The following is a 22,966-nucleotide window of genomic DNA, read 5'->3' as shown; positions in this document are numbered from 1 at the left end:
TCATAAGCATAGAAGAAGGGACGCTCCCCCTCGATGGAAGTCGGAAAACAAACTCTCTCATCAGAATCAGGGGCAACAAGCTCATAATCCCCCTCACGGGCACTGTTACCACAAATTCTATGGCGCTTCCTCAGCTCTGTGCAAAATTCAACATCCACAACAGAAACACACAACAAGACAAGGGAGTCCAGCCAATCAGACATCCCCTCGGAAACTCTGGAAGACATCTCTACAATGTTATTGCGAGAAGACATGAGGCCAGCTAATCCTACAAATAAGAAAAGAAGATGGGATTACTAAAAACATCTCGGACAAGGGAGAAAACAACTCAATACGATACAGGCAAACACATAGAAAAGGAAGACCCCAAGACTCAAACCAAAGTCCTGGGGCATCCTTTGGAGGCAATAATAAAGCAAGGTTCCTAGTAAAAATCTGCTTCTCACACCCCAGCACCTCTCAAAACAAGAAAAGAAGGCTTCAAACAGCAAGCATTTTCCATCAGATTAAAACACAAAAGTCTTCAAAAACGTTACCTTTCAGTCTAAGCCAGCAAAAACCATCCCCAAACATCAAGTACGCCAAACAGAAACCATTAAAGATACAACATTTTTCAGAATCAGACAAAAGCAACCGTCAAATAAAGCAAGGAACAGATACGGATAGCGGTACCAGAACAGAAACAACAAGGAACATGCAAAGCCTTAAAAGCATCAAGCAAAAACAAAAAGGATCATGCAGAAGGTGGAGAAATCCCCAGAACGCACATTTCAACAACAATAAGGCACGATGGAAATAGAAAGATCCAAACTTTCTCTAAAGGAAAATCAAAATCAAAACCTCATCACAAAAACAAAGAGAAAGCACGAAATGGGACTAACTTGGAGACGAAAGAAGCTTCGAGAAAGAAAAATGGAGGCGCAGAAATAAAAGCTGCCCAGAAAATCGCCAAACAAACGCCACAACACAAGAAAGCAGAAAGTGCAAACGAAAAACAGAGAGCGAAGAGAGCGGAAAAAAGTAGTTACGAAAAGGGCGAAGGAGAGAAATCGTTTCTGGGTTTTCAAAATCAAAATAAAGAGCCAAAGGGAAACGAGGCAATTAATGTTAAAATTAATGAAAACATTAAACCCTCGCACATTCCCGAAGCGCCGATATAAAAGCGCACGCATTTAGAGGAAAAACGTTCTACATTCAAAAGCTTCTACAAAGAAAGCGACAAAATGCTTGAGTTCGGCTTCAAAGGACCAAAGTCAAAGACTCGACCTCGACAAAAGACCAAGTTCAAGTAGGGGCACTGTTCATACCCTGGGTCGCGCTACCCGACCTGGGATGATTGGCGACAAAGCGACCGACCTCTTCAGGTCAGGCTATCCGACCTCTTTTCAAAGAGGTCGGCCAAATCGACAAGAAAGCCCAACAAAGCGCCCAAATAGAGGAACACGACCCACATCCAAAGGCAATCCAAGCCTATAAAGATAAAGGCGGTTCCCTTGAAGATAAGCTGACTTCACCCCAAATAAGATAAGATAAGATAAGATAACTAACTTATCTTATCAGAAAGGTCAGCCCACACTACTATAAATACACTAGAGCACCCAGGTATAACTCATACTCTGATTCTACAATAAACCTGCTTAATACCCGTGCTAACTTAAGCATCAGAGTCTCTTGCAGGTACCCCCCACCCTCCGGTGGCCAAGGATCAGCAGTGCAGCAAGTCCAACAAGTCAGACACAACAACTCCGGCTGTCACCAGCCAGCCGGACACGCCATCTCCGACCAATACAGAAGATCTCATCCGAGATCGACCTCCAGTTTCAAGTAACCCACGGAACAGTTTGTTAAAAACCAGGAGGTTGAGACATGTATATAGTTTCATTCAATTTACCAATTAAAAATGCATTATAAAAATCATATTGTTTAATAAACCAATTCTTTGACAAAGCTAGAGTTAGGATGAGTCGAATTGTTACCGCTTTGATTACTGGTGAATACACTTGGTCAAAATCAATGCAATCAAGTTTATTAAACCCTATTTCAACTAAACAAGCCTTATGGTGAATGACTTCACCTTTAAAGTTTTTTTTCACTGTAAAGACCCATTTACACTCAATAATGTTGACATTTGGTGGTGGTTCAATAAGAGTTCAAGTTTTGTGATAAATGAGAGCAATATATTCCAAAAGCGTTGCTTCTTTCCATTGTTTTTATTGTAAAGATGCCTTGACAGATTTGGGTATGAGAGATGTAGTGTCAAAATTTGAATTAGCATGAGTAGTGTGAAAAGTTTTAGGTTTTAAGGAATTGGTTTTGGATCGAGTAAGCATGGGATGATTGTTTGTAGTGTCTGTATTTTTTTAAGTGTTAGGCAAAGTAATTTCCATAGAGGATATAAGAACGGTATTAGGATGGGATTTGTAGTTGGGACAAAATTGGATGGAGGAACCTTAGTAGGTCGTGGAGAAGGGTTAGATTGTGTTTGTTGGGGATAATGTCTCATTAGTGTCATGATGATGAAGAAAATGAGTTGGGTAAGAAGAGGTGGGTAGGGTAGTGTCCTTGAGAGTAGGAGGTGAAAAATCAAGAGAGGGTGGATGGATAGTAGGAAAAATGCATATTCAAGAAAAATGCAAGGATAAGATCTTACTTCAGTTTTTGTGAGTTATATGGTCTTAATAAAGAAAAACAAAGGCAACAAAAAATTTTAAGAAAAGAATAGTTGGGAATCTGATTAATTAAATAGAATTTCATGAGGTAATATATGATGAGTATTGCAAGAAGATATGTGGTTAATGAGATAAACAACAGTGGAAAAAGCTTCATCCTAATAAGTTAAAGCGGTAAATATGTTGTGGCAAGTATAGCCAAACTTATTTCGGCAATGTGTCGATATTTTCGTTTAGCCAATTTATTTTGTTGTGGTGTATGAGGGCAAGAGAGTCTATGAGCAACCCATTCATCCTTGAGAAATTGTTGAAAGGCTTTGGAGAGATATTCACCTCTATTATTCGTTTGTAAAGCTTAGATTGAAAAACCAATTTGCCTTTCCATGAAGGCTTTATATTGCTTGAAAATAGAAAAAACTTGAGCTTTATTTGTAAGAAGATAAACACTAGTATATCTAGAATGAACGTCAGCGAAGGACGCATAATATCTATATCCATCTTTGGAAGAATTGGGGCAGGATCCCACACATCTGATACAATTAAAGCAAGAGGATAACCATAAGAAGTAATAGACTTATGATAAGGTAAGTGATAAGATTTGGCCATACAACAAAATGTGCAAACTGAGTTATCATCGTGAATTTTATCAATCTACAAATTAAGTATGCTAATAATAGATTTTACAATAGAAAGACTAGGATGACCAGATCGTTTGTGATATCAAATGGAACACAAGAAGAAATCAAAGCAATGGCACAAAAGGGTGTAGATACAAATTTTGGGACAACAATTTTATCAAAACTATATAATCCTTTGTTAGCCTTGACTCTGAGAAGAACCTCCTTGGTAGCTTGCAATTTTTCACCAAGAAAAAGTTAGGCCAAAAAGAAAAATAAGCATTGTTGTCCTTAGCAAATCAGAACACACTAATTAGATTTTTGAGTTATCGAAGGAACATAGAGTAAATCATATGATTTGTATCTTTTCTTTGTTACAATATTGTGAATGAAAGAATTACCAACACTATGCATGGGCATCATAGCACCATTACTTATGAAGACATGTTCTTGACCTTGATAATCAAGAGATTGTGTGATATTAGATGGATCATCATGTGTGCAATGATGAGTGGCCCCCGAATCAACATACCAATATGGGTCACTCACAGATGAAGGAGTTACTAGCATAGCCCTTGAGTTGTGGAAAGATGGTGGGAGAGGTAAGGAATGATTCTAAGAACCTTGTTGTTATGGAAAAGATTGGTTGTAGGATTGATCAAAACGAATGTAGCATGTAGGTGCAACATGTCTGATTCACCCACAAATTTGACATTGTGGGCGATTCATAGAGTTCCAAGATGATCTGCCTCCACGAAAGTCTCTACCTCCATGCCCACAACGATCTTGATTTCCTCTACCAAGTCCAAGATTGTTACCTCTGCCAAAATTATTGAAATAAGAAGTTGCAGAGGAATAAGACTCTTAAGAAGGAGCTTGAGCAAGAAGAACCTAAACCAATGATTATTTAGGTTTGTGAAACCGCTCAACAATGTCCTCTTAGGCCATAAGTAGAGCTTCCAAATCTAGGATTGTGTAAGGGGGTTATTTGGTAGTCATATAAGTGATGAAGACATGATAGTCTTCATTCAAGCCATCTAGGATAACATTGGTATATTTAGAATCCGACAATGGAACACCTACAACAGCAAGTGAATCAATAATCTTTTTAATTTTCAAGAGATAATCAGCTATAGATCCATCTTTCTTTACAGTTTTGAGTTGAAGTTGTAGTTGTCTGACTCTGGCTTTAGTTTGTGACACAAAATAAGTGTGTATTCTTGACAAGATTTCACGTGCGAAGATGCACTCAACGACAGAGTGTTTGAAGGCTGTGTCCAAGGAGGCAAACAAACAGCTAGTGAGGTTGTAATCATCAATGCACCATTCTTTGTAGGTTTTAGAATCTGTGTTGTTGGATTCCGGAATTCTCTGAGAATCAAGATGATCTTGTAATTCTTGGCCATGAATTATAAGAGTTGCAAGATAGAACCAAGTTAGAAAGTTATCGTTGTTAAGTTTTTTTGCTAATGAAATCGAAAAGGGCTTAGTGGTGGCAGAAACAATTGTAGCAGCAACATTGTTGGTGATTACTGGTGGCATATTTTTAACTTGTTTCTTTGAGCACTTTGGTATTGATCTGAGCAATGAGACCCAAGAGAATATAATTTCATATCTTGAAGGCGGAGGTACAGTCAAATAGACAAAGAAAAAAGGATCTAAGGTTGCCAAAGATAAGGTTATAGAAGAAGAAGATGATGAAAGTATCCCTCCTCCATCTGTTGTTGGTACATCAACTTCCAACAAGTACTTGGTAAATGGTATTGTTAAAGATGTGTTGCAAGAATTTGTAAACTTTACCAAGCAAATGATCAATTCTAGCCAACAAGCTAGGAGACTTGTAATTCAAAATGAAAATTCATTGAGAAAATCATAAAGCAGAGTTGAAGTACTTCTAAAGTACTTTGAATCATTGGAAGATGATCAAATGATGTCTAAGCATGAAGAAGAGGACATTCTAGGATCCGAGGATGAGGGATCTGATGTCTAGCTCCATGTTGATGCTGCTGCACATGAAAAACTGTCTCTAGTATTTTACTTATGTTACATTGATACTTTTCATTTCATTTAGATGACTGTAATAAAGTAGATCATTAACTCTGAACTGATTGCACTACTGATTTGCATTTGGATACTTAACATATTTTGTGCAGGGTTCACTAACTCTCCTTGATAACAAAAATGGGAGAAAGAAAAATGAATTGTTAAGTTGTTTAATTAATTCATGAACTGATGTGCTACTGTTTTAGTATGGCTTATTTGTGAATCATTGACACTGATTATTTAAGACTTCTATTTTATATTGAAAGAAATTCTTGCAGCTTTGATTGATTGCAACTCTGATTGATATTTTTTTATTACTAATTGAGGTTGAATGATAATTTTGTTTGGATTAATAGCTTTGTACATATTTGCTAGTGATCAGGATGGCTCACTTAGTGTATAAAGCTATTTAAAATAGTTTTTGTATATTTTTGCATTGTTTCTATGTAAATTATGTTGATCACAGGTTGAAAAATGCAAATATTTAAAGGGAACCAAGTGAATAAAGAAAGGGGGAGTTCACATCAAAGATTGTACTATCAAAGATAAGTTTCTTAAAACCCTTCTCATTTCTTTTTATAATTTATTTTATAATATTTGCCATCAAGGAGGAGATTATTGAGTTTGAAGAACTAATAACAAATTAATTGATGATGAACAAACATTATTATAGGGTTAAAAGCCCAATTATATATGTGATTAAGTTTGTTTAATATGCAGAAACTAGTGGCAATCAAAACTGGCTCAATAACAATCGTATGACCCATAAGCTCTCCTCTCATGGATCAACGAAATGGTTGCTAATCACAAATCATACAAACACTTCTCATCAGAATAAAAAACAAGCTTAAGGCCAAGTGATGATACAAGCCCAAGTTCACATCATTTGTTTATGGCCCATGGAATTATTAGCTAACTAAGATTAGTTGCTTCACTTCCATTTGAACTAAACTCAAATCAACCAAACCACTCTTCTCTCTTCCCTCTCATGTGATTACTTCCAAGAGTAAGCAAGAAAAAATAGCTCTGATTAAGACTCATATTAAGAAGGAAAAGTGGTTACCAAAATAAAAAAAAAACAAAGGAAAAGAAGAAAAAAGTCAGAAGCTAAGATACCAAAAAGCAACGATCAAATCTAAAGTTATTCAGAAGATTATTTTCATCTTTGTGCTTCCTAAATTGCTTGTTAAAAATTCTTTCCTCCGTCAAGCACCGAACTGAATAGTTGAAGAAAGTGGAGGTTATGAAGTTCTGCTGTGTATCAAGGGTCAAGAATCAAACTTTGAGCCAAAATTTTGATATACGGCTTAGATCCTTGAAGAAGATTAAAAAATGATGAAAGATAAGAAGCAAGGTTTGTTTGCATGTTTGCTTTAATCAATACTGCTATTTTCTGCGCCGCTGCTGCTGTTGATATTGGGGAAGAAGAAGTCAAAGGTGCTGAAGCCAAGTATCAAGCTTTGGAAGCTTTACTCCTCTATTAAAGGGGTAAACAACCAGAGATTGAGGCAAGAAGTGAGAGCACAAAGTTTGGATTTTCATAGCTTACAAAGCTATACCTTCTTCTCCTTCATGGTTCTCTATTAAATATTCTGCTTTCTAAGTTTTATCTTTCTTTGTTTCAATGGAAAAAGGCATTAAAGTGAGGAATTAAGAAAAAGCCATTGAGAGAAAACGCAAAGAGAGTTAGACATAGAGAAAAGTTAAATGTTTATTTTAGAAATGCTTTGTACATGTTTCTGTTTTGTTTTCAAGAGACAAAATAAAAGTGTCTCCTGCGTTTTTAACAAAAGTAGACTTAACAGATTCTCTAAGTTCCATCCAGTTTGAAGTAAAATCCAACAAAAAAAAGAGGCCTAGATTCAACCTCCTTCTCTAAGCCACTGATAACCATCACAAAGAAAGTTAGACAAACCTCTTTTGTTACTTAAATCTTATTTTTAAAAGCAAAACAAGGAATTTATGTTTTTACTAGCTAGTTTTCCAAATTTAACAAAACACTTACTGATAAGAACCTGTGTTGATACACCTGAATTCAGTGAATTGCCATATTTAAAGTTATAACAATCCAGTGATCCACTTGTTTGATCATGGCTTCTTTGAGTATGCCTTCTGTTTCAGAACATAACAAATATAATAACAACAAGAACAATAGCATAAGCAACAATTTGTTGTTGTCCTTGTTTATCTTTGATACTTTATTATCTTTGATACCTTGGTACAAATCATATTATTTTTGATACTTTGTTTTTAAATTATGACTTTTGATTTTCGATGACAATGTATAAATTAAAAATCATGTTATAATGTTTGGTTTATGCTATGATTTTTGGTTATTACAATATTTTAAAGTTTGAGTTTTGAAAATGCCACTTCAAACGAAAAAATTATTTTAACGGACAAAATGGCAGTTTCAGTGGCCATTTTAAGAGAGTAAAAAACTGACATTTTAAGCAGTAAAAAAGGTAGTTTCAATCCCATTTTAAAAATCATAAAATTATCACCATAATTAAAAAAAATAGCGATTAAATCTGTTATTTTTATTCAAAAAAATGGCAATTTTTTAAACAGAGAAAGCGCATCATATTTGTGTAAAGGCAGCAGTTAGAAATCGCCATTTTAAACAGAAAATGGCTGTTATTCAGCTTAAAAACAGCGGTTTAAAAGTGCCATTTTGTCAAAAAATGCCATTATATTCTAATATAAATGGCAGTTACAACCGTCGTTTTTAAACAATAAAAAAATATTATTTTAACTGTCGCAAAAACTATCGTATTAACCTTACGTAATTGTGGCAGTTTTTTAAAAACCGCCATAATAATCAGAATGGCGTCCAGGATAATGGCATTTTTTGGAGGCACCATTTTTGGTAATAATAGTGGTTAAAACTGCCGTATTTACAAAAAAAAATCGTCATTTTAACCATTTTTTATAATGTTGAGAACGATTGGATAAATTAACATGAATGATTACTCTGTTTAATATAATATTTGTTTATATTTTGACTATTTTCCTTCCTACGAAGACATCTTTTATGAGTAGCCACTATAAATAATGTGTAGTTTGTAATTATTTTAATTTCAAATAACATTTATATAAAATAATAAAATAAAAAAAATAAAATTATAATATTATATTTATTAATCTGATGAAATAATATATTTAACAGGTAAAATAGATATTTTTTAAAAAAGAGTTTTGCTAAAGGGATTTGTCAAAATGATCAATGTAAAATATTTTTATTGAAAAAAATCATTATTAATATTTTTTACCATATATTTAGAATTTGATTTTGATACACTTAATGTTCTTCATAATTTTCGAAGTCTCAAAGGATTCTCTTTGTTCTTGTTGTTACCTTCTCATATTTGCGAGCATTTCGGCCTATACCCATGGTTTCACTATTTCTCGATGCTAATCATTGGTGCTGGGGCATTTTGGATGAACTTTCTGGGACTGCTGCTTTTCTTGCAGCCTCTTTCATCCTGGGCTTTTGATTTTTGTTGAGAGCTCCTGGCCTATTAAGAGTAGTCTGCTTCTTTTTTTAAATTTGCGATTTTTGCCCGCTCCAGGCCCTACGAATTTTTGGGCCACCTGGGGTTTTAGCCCACTTTCCTTTGGAGAATTAAAAATCACTAGTCCACATTGCATGGCCTCTTGATTGTCTTCAACGTAGTGTATAGTATTATCTTGCCCATCAATTTCACCATCTTCATACATGACATTATATCGCGATCCTGTCTCACTTAATTGCACCATCTTAGGATTCCAATTTCCCTAATCGTAAGCGATTATTTACCATTGGCAGTATATTTCTTTCCCATAATTAATCTTTCTGGTTTTTTTTTTCTTATTTGGTGCCTCACCATCATCCATGGTGCAAAATCTGGTAGCTTTTGATTATGTTGTGATTCTTGCATCGTAGCCGGACTTTTCATATTGATTTCTTCCATCATCATTAATGTATTTTTCTCGCCTAAATTATCCCCTTCATCGGAATATTCTTCCGCACGATGGCTATTATCATCAGAGATGTTCTCACTACAATCTTCCGATCTGTGGCCATAGAGGCCACATATGAAACAGATAAGATGAAGGCCTTCATATTCAATATTCAAGGTACTACCCAGCACAGAGATACGAGGAATCAATTTCTTCGTAAGATCGATTTCTACGCAAATTCTCGCGAATCTTCCACGGGAGTGGATGGAAGTTGCTCGATTAATCTTCAGCATCGTTCCTAATGTTAATCCAACTCTCCACAGAAATCGAGGGTTATAAAGTTCAATAGGTAAATTCGGGATCTGAATTCACGCCGCAATCTTCTTTACTGCTCTTTCTGATTTCAGAAAGAAGGGTATCCACCTTTGCACAATCAAATAATGCCCAGCTATCATCTACGGTCCTCATGTGAGCACAAAGGAATAGTCCTTATCCTCTGAAAAGTGAACCAAGAAATAGTCACGATACATATCAATAACATTAATGTTACCTTTCTTTACCTAATCCCTTCCAAGGCATTGCTCCATTAAACCGATATTCACTCGCTTTCCTAGTACTTTGACAATGAGTGAAGCATGTCAGGGCTTGCACCAATAATCGAATTCTTCCTTCGTCACCTTGATCTCAGGACAGGGATCAAAAAGTTTTTCTTCCTTTTGGAGGTTTTCCTTGTCCATATACCAATGATCCTCTGGGTTTGGCTCGCTATGATTAGAGTTCACAAAGCGTGGGTTTGAGTCTTCTTCCATAATCCCTAGCTAGTGTCACCAGTAAGGAGTCTCTATATGAGACTTTTGGCCTTGTAGAGTTAGAAGAATCAATTCCAGTCATGAAATCCATACTATTCTCCGGTTGGTTAAGATCAATTTCTTGAATTTTGACTTTTTTTATACTTTGTTGCATTAAATCATCTTCTTTGGGTGAAACCCTAGTTGAACTCTCATGTGATTCCATTTCCAAAAATCTCTATTTTTACCTTTTTTTTTTTATAGTGTTTGAGAACGATTAGATAAATTGATATGAATTATTACTCTGTTTAATTTAATATTTGTTTATATTGGACTATTTTCCTTCCTATGAAAACATCTTTTATGATTAGCCACCATAAATAATGTGTAGTTTGTATTTATTTAAATTTCAAATAACATTTATATGAAATAATAAAAATGAAAAAATATAAAATTAGAACGTTATATATATTTATTAATTTGATGAAATAATATATTAATAGGTAAAATAGAGATTTTTTAAAAAAGAGTTTTGCTAAACGGATTTATTAAAATGATCAATGTAAAATATTTTTATTGAAAAAAAATTATTTATCAATATTTTTACAATATATTTAGAATTTAATTTTGATACACTTATATTTTAATAGTATAAAATATTTTATATAATAATTTTTAGTTATATATGTTCTAAAAATTAAAGGTGTTTGTAGTGCGATTTAGATCGATTCTAAGTAAAAAAAACTCATCCAATATAAATACTAATTTTACTTGCAATGTGATTTTCGATTGGATTAGATTTGCGATTTTGTAAATAAAAAAAAATTAAATATATAATATCAAGTCTTAACATCAAAGTTTAAATAACTAATAATAATATAACAAGTCTCAACAATATTTTATAAAACCAACAATAACATCAAAATAAAATTATAAGTTATTTAAAATAAATAAATAAATAAATCTCATTTTAAATTTATAAAATATTTACTAAATAATAACAAAACATAAATAAGATAAAAATTATAAAAAATTAAACATATTATAAATAAAATTTAAAATATAATAATATTATATTATATTGTATAGTTTGAATATGATTAGATCAATTTTTTTAATTGTCTACAATATTCTCAAATTCAATAGATCAAAAATTAGTTTGTTGTGCATCTAAATTTTATTTAATAATCTACTGTCATTTGATTAATAAATTCCTGTATATATAACATGATTTGAATATACAATATTTATTTAAATGAGCAAATAAATGGATTATTTGATCAATTCAAATTAAATGAGAAATATGTGTAATATATACGACTCTTTTCATATTATATACATAAGCTAATTATATTTTACTATTATGATAATATATACATAAAAATTTTGCTAAAAAGTTTGTTGAGTATATATTAGAGGCCCTTAATAAATTGTGCCGGACATTTTTATTTTAAAAAAAAATTGTTATATTGAGATTCTTAAAACTTTACATATATATATATATATATATATATATATATATATATATTCTATGTAGTTAAATACATTATTTTTATTTAAACAAATAAATTCTTAAGAATATTACAAAATAACCTAGCTATATATCTTATGTTTACAAAATTCAAATATTTTTTAACGTAATAATTTTTTTTCAAAACCAATACGCATAACACAAAATTTGTTAAAACTCTATTTAAATATATACTCAAAATTATTTTTCAAAATAACTAAAAAATTATTTTTTTATATTTTCAATACATTAAATATATTAAAATAAAATTTATTATCATACTATGTACCTTTAAAATAAGATTTCTGCTACAAATGACTTTAATAATTATTCAAACAAAATAAATAAAAATAAATGCTCTCCTTCTCTCTCTAGAGCAATTACACCTCCTTCGCCCACCATTAAATGCAATTGCACCCTCTCAACACGCTCTGCAATTACTCTTCGCTGCTTCTGTTCCCTCCCTCCTTCCGTTTCTTTCCTCCTTCAATGCTTTTCCATTTCTCCCTATCTCAATCTCTTTTCCCTTCTTCTCCTTTCTCCTCCTCCTTCCTTCTCACCGTAAATTAACTCTCTTTCTTTTACCATACTAAGATCCAAAACGAAAAAAACTATAACCGTTTCCAAAGTCTCTTCTATTGAACCAAAAAGGTTCCTCTTTTTCTTCAACGAGTTGATTAAATGCTTTTGTTCCCAATACTACAGATCTGCACAAGCACTCTCATCACTGGTAAGTGTGGGGATAGAAAAAAATGGAAAGACTTATTTTGATTATTTCGAATAACGTTCATAAAAAGGTTACGTTCTTTAGGATCGAGATTCTGCTAAACAAAAGAATTAAAAAGAGTAAGGTTTCTAACACGATTTCTTTGAGCTAGTCGAGTTACTCTCCCTTTTGTAAGTGTATATATTATTTTAGCAGTAAAAAGAGAACCTATATATTTTGTAAGAATTTCCGAGATCGTCGTCAGAAGAAAATATTTTATTTTATTTTGTCTATTTTTATGATTCGGTTTGGATTTTGATAATTTTTGTGCGTAAAAAAAAAAAGGCAGCAGTATCAAATAAAATAGTCAATTATTTTTCTTTGCATTTACGTATAATGTTTTTCTTCCCTTTGTCCCTTCTTTTTCTTTCTGCGTTAATGTAATGTTTTGGCTTTAATTCTTTGCAGAAAAGCACATAATCAAAGAGCTAGCTAACTGAAGCTGAACCCTTACCTCCGAAAATCAAATAAGGTTCACTGTGTTCTCTATATATGTGTGTCCACCATAGTAGCGAGTGTTGGTTGTTTTGAGGGTTTGTGAAAAAAGAAAGAATATGATCCCGGCGAGAAACAGAAACATGCGTTCGGTTATTGGAAGGAATTACTACGAAAACGACGTCGTTTCTGCTGCTGGGTTTGGATCCTCATCACCTCTCAGTCTTTCTTAGGTCGGTGCTTATTAACGCCTTTTCCGTTGACTATCCCCCTTTCTTCCGTTTCACTTTCTTTTACTAATACTAATTATTATTTAATATTTATTTATTATAAATAAAATAAAATAAAATATAATGCAAAATTAATTTTCGCTTGTCTACATTATTTTATTAATTAATTTTTCAAGTGAAATTTTTAATTTTGGTGGCACTCTAAACTCTACTATAGATTGATGATTTGTATTTCCAAGCCATGAAGCCGAAGCAAATATCCTTCTCGAGAAAGCCGCGTTGCTTCCTATTCTCTCACTCTATTTTGACATTACTCTCTTTTCCCAACTAAAAAAAAAAAAAGAGAATAACTATAAAACCCTTTATAAAAAAAAATTTGCATAAACTAAGCAATTATTTTTCTTTTGTTTTGTTTTGCTTTGACTTATTTCTACTCCTATGTCTATAACTCTCTGTACAAACGTCAATGGTTATTAATTACTACAAAACTTTTGTGTTTGTTGTTTAGATTGAAGAATTATCATCATAAAGGGTGTTGGTGAGGAATCTTGAAAGATCTGTTAGAAATATGTTCCAACCAAACATGACTGAAGCTGTTGGTGGCCTTCACTATCATCATCAGTATCATCCTTTTGATATGGCTCAGAACACAACAACATCGGAGAGTGATGTACCGAGAATTCGAGAGGACGAGTTATTCGACAGCGCCACCAAGTCCGGCAGTGAGAACCTTGAGGTTGAAGGTGGTGGAGGAAGTGGTGGTGGTGGTGAAGGTGGTTCTGCTGGGGAAGACCAAAACCCTCGCCCTAATAAGAAGAAACGCTATCACCGCCACACCCAACACCAGATCCAAGAGATGGAAGCGTAAGATACATTATTGTTGTTATGCACACACATTTAAATTTCAATTAAATTAAACCACCATTCTTCAAAATTCTGTATAGTACTATCTTTTTATAGCATGCTTTAATTGAGAATTTGAAGTCTCTCTAAAGTTAAAACATTTTAGTACATCACTGACAAGTGGGGTTGAGTATAGTAGGTCTATAATTTAAGTTTAATTCTTGAATTCTCAACTGATTAACAATAATATATAGGTTTTTTTTTTAAATAAACAAACTCCACCCACCTTATAAATTTGGTGTCAATAACATAGGCATTGAATTCACTAGTTCTATGTCTGATTAAAGTACACGAAAAGCTTTTCATTAACATTTTTAATGAGAAGAACAAATGGTAGAATAACATAAAGCAAGAGAACAAAAACCATGAGTGATTCTTGTTGTGTATTTTGAATTATAATTATTTGTTAACTTTTTTGTAGTTTCTTTAAGGAGTGCCCTCACCCAGATGACAAGCAAAGGAAGGAGCTGAGTAGGGAGTTAGGGTTAGAGCCATTGCAAGTGAAGTTCTGGTTCCAGAACAAACGCACTCAAGTGAAGGTAAATTATAATACAAATGGGGGAAAACTAAAAAACAAAGTGTATGTGTATGAATAAGTTAAATTTTGTTGCAGACTCAAACTGAAAGGAGCGAGAACTCACAGCTTAGAGCGGAAAATGAGAAGCTTAGAGCAGATAACATGAGGTATAGGGAAGCACTAAGCAATGCATCGTGCCCTAGTTGTGGTGGCCCAACCGCCATAGGGGAAATGTCATTCGATGAACATCACCTCAGGCTTGAAAATGCACGTCTTAGGGAAGAGGTATAACACAAGTACACTAATCTATCATTTTTATAACACCCACAAAACCACTTAACAAACAAAGTATCTCAATCATTTTCTACTATTTTTATTTTTATTTGCAGATTGATCGAATTTCAGCAATTGCAGCCAAGTACGTAGGCAAGCCTGTGGTGAACTATTCAAACCTCTCCCCTTCCCTCCCACCTCGGCCGCTAGAACTCGGCGTTAGCGGTGGCAGTGGCGGCTTTGGAGGTGGTAGTGACATGTACAGTGGTGGTGCCGGAGACTTCCTGAGGTCGATAAACGGGCCCTCGGAAGCAGACAAGCCGCTGATAATTGAGCTGGCTGTTGCAGCCATGGAGGAGCTAGTTGGGATGGCACAAATGGGTGAGCCACTTTGGTTGACAATGACCTCCATTGACGGTGGCACTTCCACTGTGCTCAACGAGGATGAGTACGTCAGAACCTTCCCTCGTGGAATTGGCCCCAAACCTGCTGGGTTCCGATCCGAAGCTTCTAGAGAAACCGCTGTTGTTATCATGAACCATGTTAACCTCGTCGAAATTCTCATGGATGTGGTAAGTGCCTTTCTAAATCCTTCACTTTTCATTCTCATGCATATCATTATTATTATCGTTATTATTTTCCTAAGCACCATCTTATATATCGTAACCAAGTAAACAAAAAATTGAGTGGTACATAACACTATCTCATCTATGTGTAATCTAAGGTTCAGTATAGGGGTGGCAACATGCACTTTATCTGCAAATATCTAACTTGATAAATTTCTATTATGAGTTGCACTTTATATAGGTATATATTATATACTTATATAAAAATATATTTTAAGTAAATATTAAATCAAAGACATTTTACTAAATATAAAAGATTTTTAATTATTAAAAGAATATTATTAATTAATAATTTAATATTTTTTTTTACATAAAAATCAGTTCTATTTTAAAATTATTATCAAGTTATATAATAATATTGTATCTTTTAGTAATTTGTGGGTAGGATTGAGTACCCACAAATTAAGAATAGGTAAGATTAAGGTTGGATATTCTCAACTCGCGAATAGAATAGAGTTGAGTTTATATAAAAATCTCAACTCGAGTAAAATTAAGATTGGATCCAAACTCTATCCTATCTATTGTTACCTCTAATTTTTTACATTAGTACAAAAATATTTATCGACTTTAATAGGTAGGACACAAAAATGAATAAAAATAGTATTACCTCTCTTTTGTTACTATTTAGGGTTGGAGAAAGTCCATAAAATTAATTTAGTTAATTAATATTAGTTTATTTTTTTATTTTAAAAATTCTCAAGTTCTTTAAAGGATTTTGGTGTAAAGTTTATAAATTTAAAGTTTAGAATGAAATATTTATGATTTAAGATGTAAAATTGAAATAAATAAAATAAAAAAAATTAATTTTTGGCATTATTATTATTATTATTATTAGATTTTTTTAATATGTATAATATTTTAGTTATGTTAAATGTATACTAAAATTATTTATTAGTGTAAAATATGTATTAAAATATAAAATATATGTTATAAATAAATTAAATTATTTATGTATTTATACATAAATATACGATAGATTGTAATTTACATTTAGCATTTCTGATGATATTTATTAGGGCTTGTTTCTTGCTTCCATTGTTTTTGATGTTTGACTCAGACTTTGCACATTTATTTTCAGAACAATTGGTCGACAATGTTCTCTGGTATAGTCTCAAGAGCTATAACTATAGAAGTGCTATCAACAGGAGTTGCTGGGAACTACAATGGTGCCTTACAAGTGGTATGTATGTTAAATAAGTAAGTAACTAAGTTTTGAGTATCTTGTTGAATATGAAATGAATGATGATGCATGTATGGATGCAGATGAGTGCAGAATTACAAGTACCTTCTCCACTTGTGCCAACTCGAGAGAGCTATTTTGTGAGATATTGTAAGCAGCATGTAGATGGGAGTTGGGCAGTGGTGGATGTGTCGTTGGATCATTTGCGCCCTGGTCTTACTCCAAGATCTAGAAGAAGGCCTTCTGGTTGCTTAATCCATGAAATGCCCAATGGTTATTCTAAGGTAATTCAAAAAAAAAATAAATAAATACTATTGGTACACCAAATAATATTCTTGGTATTTGTATAAAAATACAGCTGTTAATAATTAATATTTGACATTAGGTGACATGGGTTGAGCATGTGGAAGTGGATGATAGAGGTGTTCCTAACCTTTACAAGCAGCTTGTAAACTCTGGGCATGCATTTGGTGCAAAACGTTGGGTTGCAACTTTGGATAGACAATGTGAGAGGCTTGCTAGTGCCATGGCAACAAACGTTCCTACCGTAGATGTTGGAGGTATTCATAAAAAAACACTGATTTCCTTACATCCCTACTTTGCTGGATTTTTTTACTTCTTTTTTATATTACTTAACTATGTATATCTATCAAAAGATAAATTGCTATTTTTACCTACGAATATTTAGATTATTTTGACCACTAATAAATTTTTTCACAAAATATAAAACTAATTCTGTCAACGCTCGTTTTATAAAAAAAATCCAGTTTTTTATAAATATAAAATTAATTTTATTTTCTCACAAATACACATATTATTATTCTAAATATTCGTGGATAAAAATAATGATTTATTGCAAAAGAAGATGTTCAAACTTTTTACACTCAGTTATCTCAAAAGTAAAACTGGTATGCAAGTACATATTTGAGATTTATGTTTTGCTTGTGATAACATATTTTCTAACTAATATTCTTAAAAATATAATTATTTATATATTATTTTCAATCAACTTAAATTTAAAAAAAAATTATGCAAAATTGAATACTCATTTTCTGAATATTTTTTTATCAATGGTAATTAAGTTATGGCATGCATGATGTTATGATGTTAATAATTAGTGATAACAAACCAAGAAGGGAGGAAGAGTATGCTGAAGCTGGCAGAGAGAATGGTGATGAGCTTTTGTGGTGGAGTGAGTGCGTCAACAGCACACACGTGGACAACGCTGAATGGGACAGGTGTCGATGATGTCAGAGTCATGACACGAAAGAGCGTTGATGATCCTGGAAGACCACCTGGCATTGTTCTAAGTGCTGCCACTTCCTTTTGGCTTCCAGTTCCTCCCAAAACAGCCTTTGATTTCCTCCGTGATGAGAATTCAAGAAGTGAGGTATGTGATCATATATGTTAATCAACAATTCAAAGTATCAAACTATTTTATTATTATTATTATTTTTCATTAACCTTGTATCCTACCAGCATATCAATAGACACTACTATTAATTTTTACCTTTTTATTTTTTAAATATGTATAAAAATAATAAAAATTGAATTAGTTAAGATGGTAAATAATTCATAATTTAACTAAATATTTTACATTTAAATCTTTAAAATAATATTTTTTATGAATTAGATATAATAAAAGATATTTAAAAAAATAGACACTAATCTTTTTAATATTTCCATTATTTTTTTTTCAAAATAAATAGGTCCTTTTCTAAATAAGATAAATTCCTTTTCTTGGGAAATGCCTATCTGGTTTTTACTTTTTACACAAACCACAAGTGCTTGGGATAGATTTTATTCAGATTACCAAAAATTGAAGTGTACATCAATGCATTGACTAACTTTTTAGTCATGGGTCAAAAGGATCCCATTTTTCACACACAGCCTTGTTATAAATTGATTTTGACAGATAGAGAAATTTTATCTATCTATTTTTATTAAATTATTACTTAAATGTTTATGTTCATGTTTGCGGTTTTAACTTTCTTACCCTGTTGAAAATTACAGTGGGATATTCTTTCAAATGGTGGAGCAGTGCAAGAAATGGCGCACATTGCAAATGGAAGAGATACCGGAAATTGTGTGTCGCTACTTAGAGTCAATGTGAGTTAATCCTATACATTTTTTTTCTTATTTTATGAGTTCTATTTTTCATGCACTATGAATATATAATTTTAATTTGGATTTCATACTGCATTCGATTATAGGGGTATCATCGGGATATATGTAACTTTATTCTCCAAAAGAAATTCAATTAAATAAATATTAATACATACAAAGAATCTTTTCTTTTAAAATAATTGTGTAATTTATGTTGCCAATGAATAATAGCTCAAATGGCATAGTCTCTTCATACTCATTTAAGAGGTTGTGGGTTCGAATCTCCTACAGTTTACCCTCAAACAATATTGGTGTGTTAACTCTCCACCATCATTTTAAAACAAACTACATACTGCATATATTTCTTTTAGTTATTTTTTTATCATTTTACCACTCTATTTTTATTATTAAATTTGTATTTAATTGTGTGCAGTATGAAATCTAAGTTTTAATTTTATTTTTTTCACGTGTGATTTTATTTTTATATAGCTTGTTATTATTTTTATGGTTAGTTATAACAAATTAACAAGTTCTTCATATCACCCCCATAAAGGAGGAGGCTAATAGGAGTAAAAAAAATAAAAAAAATAACAACAAAATATACATTGACACACATTTTATATTTATTTTTTATGTTCACCTACCATATCATACACAATAAAATAGCAAATGCTAACTACATAATAATTTTTTTGGCATTGTCATTAAGGTTATTGTGAATTAAAATTTTATTACTATTCACCACATACAAAAATACCGTTATGGGTGAAGGTAAAGTAGAAGAACTAATTTTTAACGATATTACGTGGTAAAAACTAATTGTCTAAAAAATAGAACTAATAAGAAAACAAATAAAGAATCAATTGCCTAAACAATGCTAGGGAGCCAATGGCCTAAGTGTACAATGTGTACAATGTGCTAAATCTTTGGTTTATGAATAAATTGAACATCACCTATACTATGCAGAATAAGATAACCATCTGAAACTCTAATACCATGTCCTGAAACCACTCATCCCAAAAACGTAACCTGACATGACAATGTAACACTAATAATCATATCTCTAATACTTTCTAAACCTTCATTGTACACATTGTACGCTTAGGTCATTGGCTCCCTATACTTTCTTGTAATATTAGTGATTAGGTTATGTAAACATTCAATATTAAAAAGTATTTGTTATCATCGTTATTTTAAAATTTTCTTGTGTAAAAAAATTGTATTTTTTGAGTTCTTTATCCAAACGTTACAACTTTTAAATAAATACTTCTATAACTAAAAATGCAAACACAATAACTTAAAGTTCTTAAAGTATAAACCTTTTTTTTAAAAGAGCTTATTTAAGTTGTTTACCCAAATTGGAGTAGATGATTTAGGATTTAATTTTTTGTGGGTACCAATCTTTTTTTGGCATTGTCATTAAGGTTATTGTGAATTAAAATTTTATTACTATTCACCACATACAAAAATATCGTTATGGGTGAAGGTAAAGTAGAAGAACCAATTTTTAATGATATTACGTGGTAAAAACTAATTGTCTAAAAAATAGAACTAATAAGAAAATAAATAAAGAATCAATTGCCTAAACAATTGTAATATTAGTGATTAGGTTAAGTAAACATTCAATATTGAAAAGTATTTGTTATCATCGTTATTTTAAAATTTTCTTGTGTAAAAAAATTGTATTTTTTGAGTTCTTTATCCAAACGTTACAACTTTTAAATAAATACTTCTATAACTAAAAATCCAAACACAATAACTTAAAGTTCTTAAAGTATAAACTTTTTTTTAAAAGAATTTATTTAAGTTGTTTACCCAAATTGGAGTAGATGATTTAGGATTTAATCTTTTGTGGGTACCAATCTTTTTGAAGACTGTAATTTCAGGAAACATCCTATAATATATAAATCCGTGTGTCTTAGTTAAAGCAAGTGAAGTATGAGTAAATTAAAATATTATTACGATGATGAATGCAGAGTGCAAATTCAAGCCAGAGCAACATGTTGATACTACAAGAGAGTTGCACAGATTCAACAGGCTCCTTTGTAGTTTATGCTCCTGTGGACATTGTTGCCATGAATGTGGTTTTGAATGGAGGGGACCCAGATTATGTGGCACTTCTTCCTTCAGGATTTGCCATCCTCCCCGATGGAAGTTCTGGCGGCTGCGGCACCGGCATTGGTGGTGAAACAAATGGCCCTACTGGCGGAGGCGGTGGTGGCGGAGGTGGTTCTCTATTGACGGTTGCATTCCAAATATTGGTTGATTCAGTTCCAACGGCTAAGCTTTCTCTTGGGTCAGTTGCAACCGTTAATAGTCTTATTTCTTGCACTGTTGAGAGAATCAAGGCTTCTTTATCTGGTGATCCTGCTTCACTATGATTGAATCATCATGTGGTAAGCCTCTACCTCTATCACCTTCATTCCATTACATGCTTTAACATTTTTTTGGATATGGATGTTTGACTTTAGAAATTTTTCTTTTTTTAAATTTAATTTTGATGCATTCTCTGTGAAGAATAGATTTATACATACACCTAATTATATCATGCTACGTCAACAAAAATTAACTATTTTTTGTTTTTACTATGTAAATAGTTATAAAAAAATAAATGTGATTGAAAATTATGTAAAATATTTTACATTATTAGCACATCAAAGTTAAACTATTTTATAAAACGCAAATAAAAGAAAAAAAAGATAACGAAAAAAAAAAGATTTTGTCAATTAACATTTTAGAGGACAAATAATACTTAAATTATTTTCTTGATCCGTAAGATATATTATTACATCATTTTTCATTAAACAAATTTTCGATAGTAAACACACCAAGTATAATTTAACCTTAGGAGTTTCTGTTAAGAATTTAACCTCCTTGAATCTCTAAGTATAATTTATCCTTAGGAGTTTTTTTTTTTCACTAATCAAATTCCCTTCATCCCGTGCATGCTTGTTTCTACAATTTTTATGTTATATTTACTTGGTTAATTTTGTGTTGTAGCTTATACAAGAAGGATATAATGATTGGTATTTTGGAAAACATAAAAGATGAAGTGTTGAGGAAATTGGGATTTATACAGAATGATGTGGAGAAGTCAAGAACGCACCTTGCATGATATTCCTTCTCGGGTTCGGGAATTGACTTCCCTGGACAAAAAAAAGTAAAAACACTACTAAGACCTTAATTAATTAGTGTCCTTCAACATTTCCAAGACTTCTATAATATAGCTTTAGGGAGGATTAACCTTTTGGGTAACTAGCTAGTTCTTAATTATATTCAATTGGTGTTAACTTTTAATTTTGCTGTAGACACTCTAAGCTACCACTAGTTGGTGATGGCAAGTTTGCACCACTAGGCTTCCTCTTTCATCCATTTATGGGTTTTGAAATCGACATTGTGTTCGATTATGCAAAGTAGCTAGAGAGCTTTGACATTCATTTAATTTTTTGTCTCATTTCTGGTCCCCCCCTCTTGAGTACTCGTTATTGATGATGACTTAAATGTGTGCCCAACGGTAGTAAAAAAGAAGTGAAACTAAACTTATTTGAAAAATATTAGATGATTAATATTTTTTATATTTAAAATAGTAAATAATTTTTATTTTTTTACACTATATAAATATTGACTTTTTAATATTTTTTGTATGCCTTTTTATAACTAAGGTCTCAAGAATTCTTACTAATTTTATTAATCTGTTTAATATTTGGTTTGGTACTTTGGTCAAAGTTGGATTATTATGTTTCTCAATTTAGTTGTATATGTCTAGTCATATTCATCAATATAAAGTTCCAAAACGCCCCTAAATTTTTAATCACACTTGCGCCAGATCCGGAGAAGCTCGATCTTGTGGCTTTGTGAGAAATACGATCTTATTTGCATTGATGATTTTACATTTAGAACTTGTTTTGTCTTACTTGATTCAAGGATATCACTTTTATAGACGTAGGATTTTGTAATTAATTTCTATATTTTGTAATTAATATGATTTTATCACGTATTTTATACTGTCAGCCAATGAAATTTAACAAAAAATTTGCCAAATTAACATGTATAGCTATCTATTATAATAAAACATTATTGTTAGAAGAGTCGGACAATAACACCGCACGAAAGCTCTCCTATGATTTCAACCAAGGAAAGAACCTTATTCAACGGAGCACGAAAAGTCAAAATACGTGATGCCAAATTCCTATCTATTGAGTTGATAAGCGGCCAAAAAGAGTCACCAAAAGCCTCCTATAGAGACTCACTACTGTCCATGCCAAGTTCCTCCAAAGGGGGTGATGCTGATCCGTACGAAAATGTAGGTGAAGAGGTGAAGATGACTCATCCGAAAGATCGATGGGATAAGGAGGTGGATG

The 22,966-nt window shown here is 32.1% G+C and overlaps 1 protein-coding gene across 1 annotated transcript; it reads left to right on the top strand.

Moving 5' to 3' along the window:
- The first annotated feature begins 11,942 nt into the window (after positions 1–11,942).
- On the top strand, positions 11,943–22,047 carry LOC112737542 (homeobox-leucine zipper protein HDG2). The gene is made up of 13 exons (XM_025787490.3): positions 11,943–12,299; positions 12,744–13,003; positions 13,509–13,864; positions 14,325–14,442; positions 14,517–14,705; positions 14,810–15,265; positions 16,398–16,499; positions 16,583–16,783; positions 16,885–17,059; positions 17,618–17,889; positions 18,513–18,608; positions 20,582–21,001; positions 21,606–22,047. Exons 3-12 carry the CDS (start codon positions 13,569–13,571, stop codon positions 20,984–20,986), a joined length of 2,310 nt encoding a protein of 769 aa, XP_025643275.1. The 5' UTR covers positions 11,943–12,299; positions 12,744–13,003; positions 13,509–13,568; the 3' UTR covers positions 20,987–21,001; positions 21,606–22,047.
- Positions 22,048–22,966: the final 919 nt, after the last annotated feature.

Source organism: Arachis hypogaea, chromosome 13 (assembly GCF_003086295.3).
Source record: "Arachis hypogaea cultivar Tifrunner chromosome 13, arahy.Tifrunner.gnm2.J5K5, whole genome shotgun sequence".
Taxonomy (NCBI): domain Eukaryota; kingdom Viridiplantae; phylum Streptophyta; class Magnoliopsida; order Fabales; family Fabaceae; genus Arachis; species Arachis hypogaea.
The sequence above is the reverse complement of the archived record's forward strand: the minus strand, read 5'-3'. Positions and strand labels throughout refer to the sequence as shown.

Bases quoted from the DNA above. Each gene is read 5' to 3' on its own strand.
- LOC112737542 (XM_025787490.3), top strand. From the start codon at position 13,569: ATGTTCCAACCAAACATGACTGAAGCTGTTGGTGGCCTTCACTATCAT. The intron at 13,865-14,324 runs GTAAGATACATT...ACTTTTTTGTAG, and splicing joins CAGATCCAAGAGATGGAAGC to TTTCTTTAAGGAGTGCCCTC. The intron at 14,706-14,809 runs GTATAACACAAG...TTTTATTTGCAG, and splicing joins ATGCACGTCTTAGGGAAGAG to ATTGATCGAATTTCAGCAAT.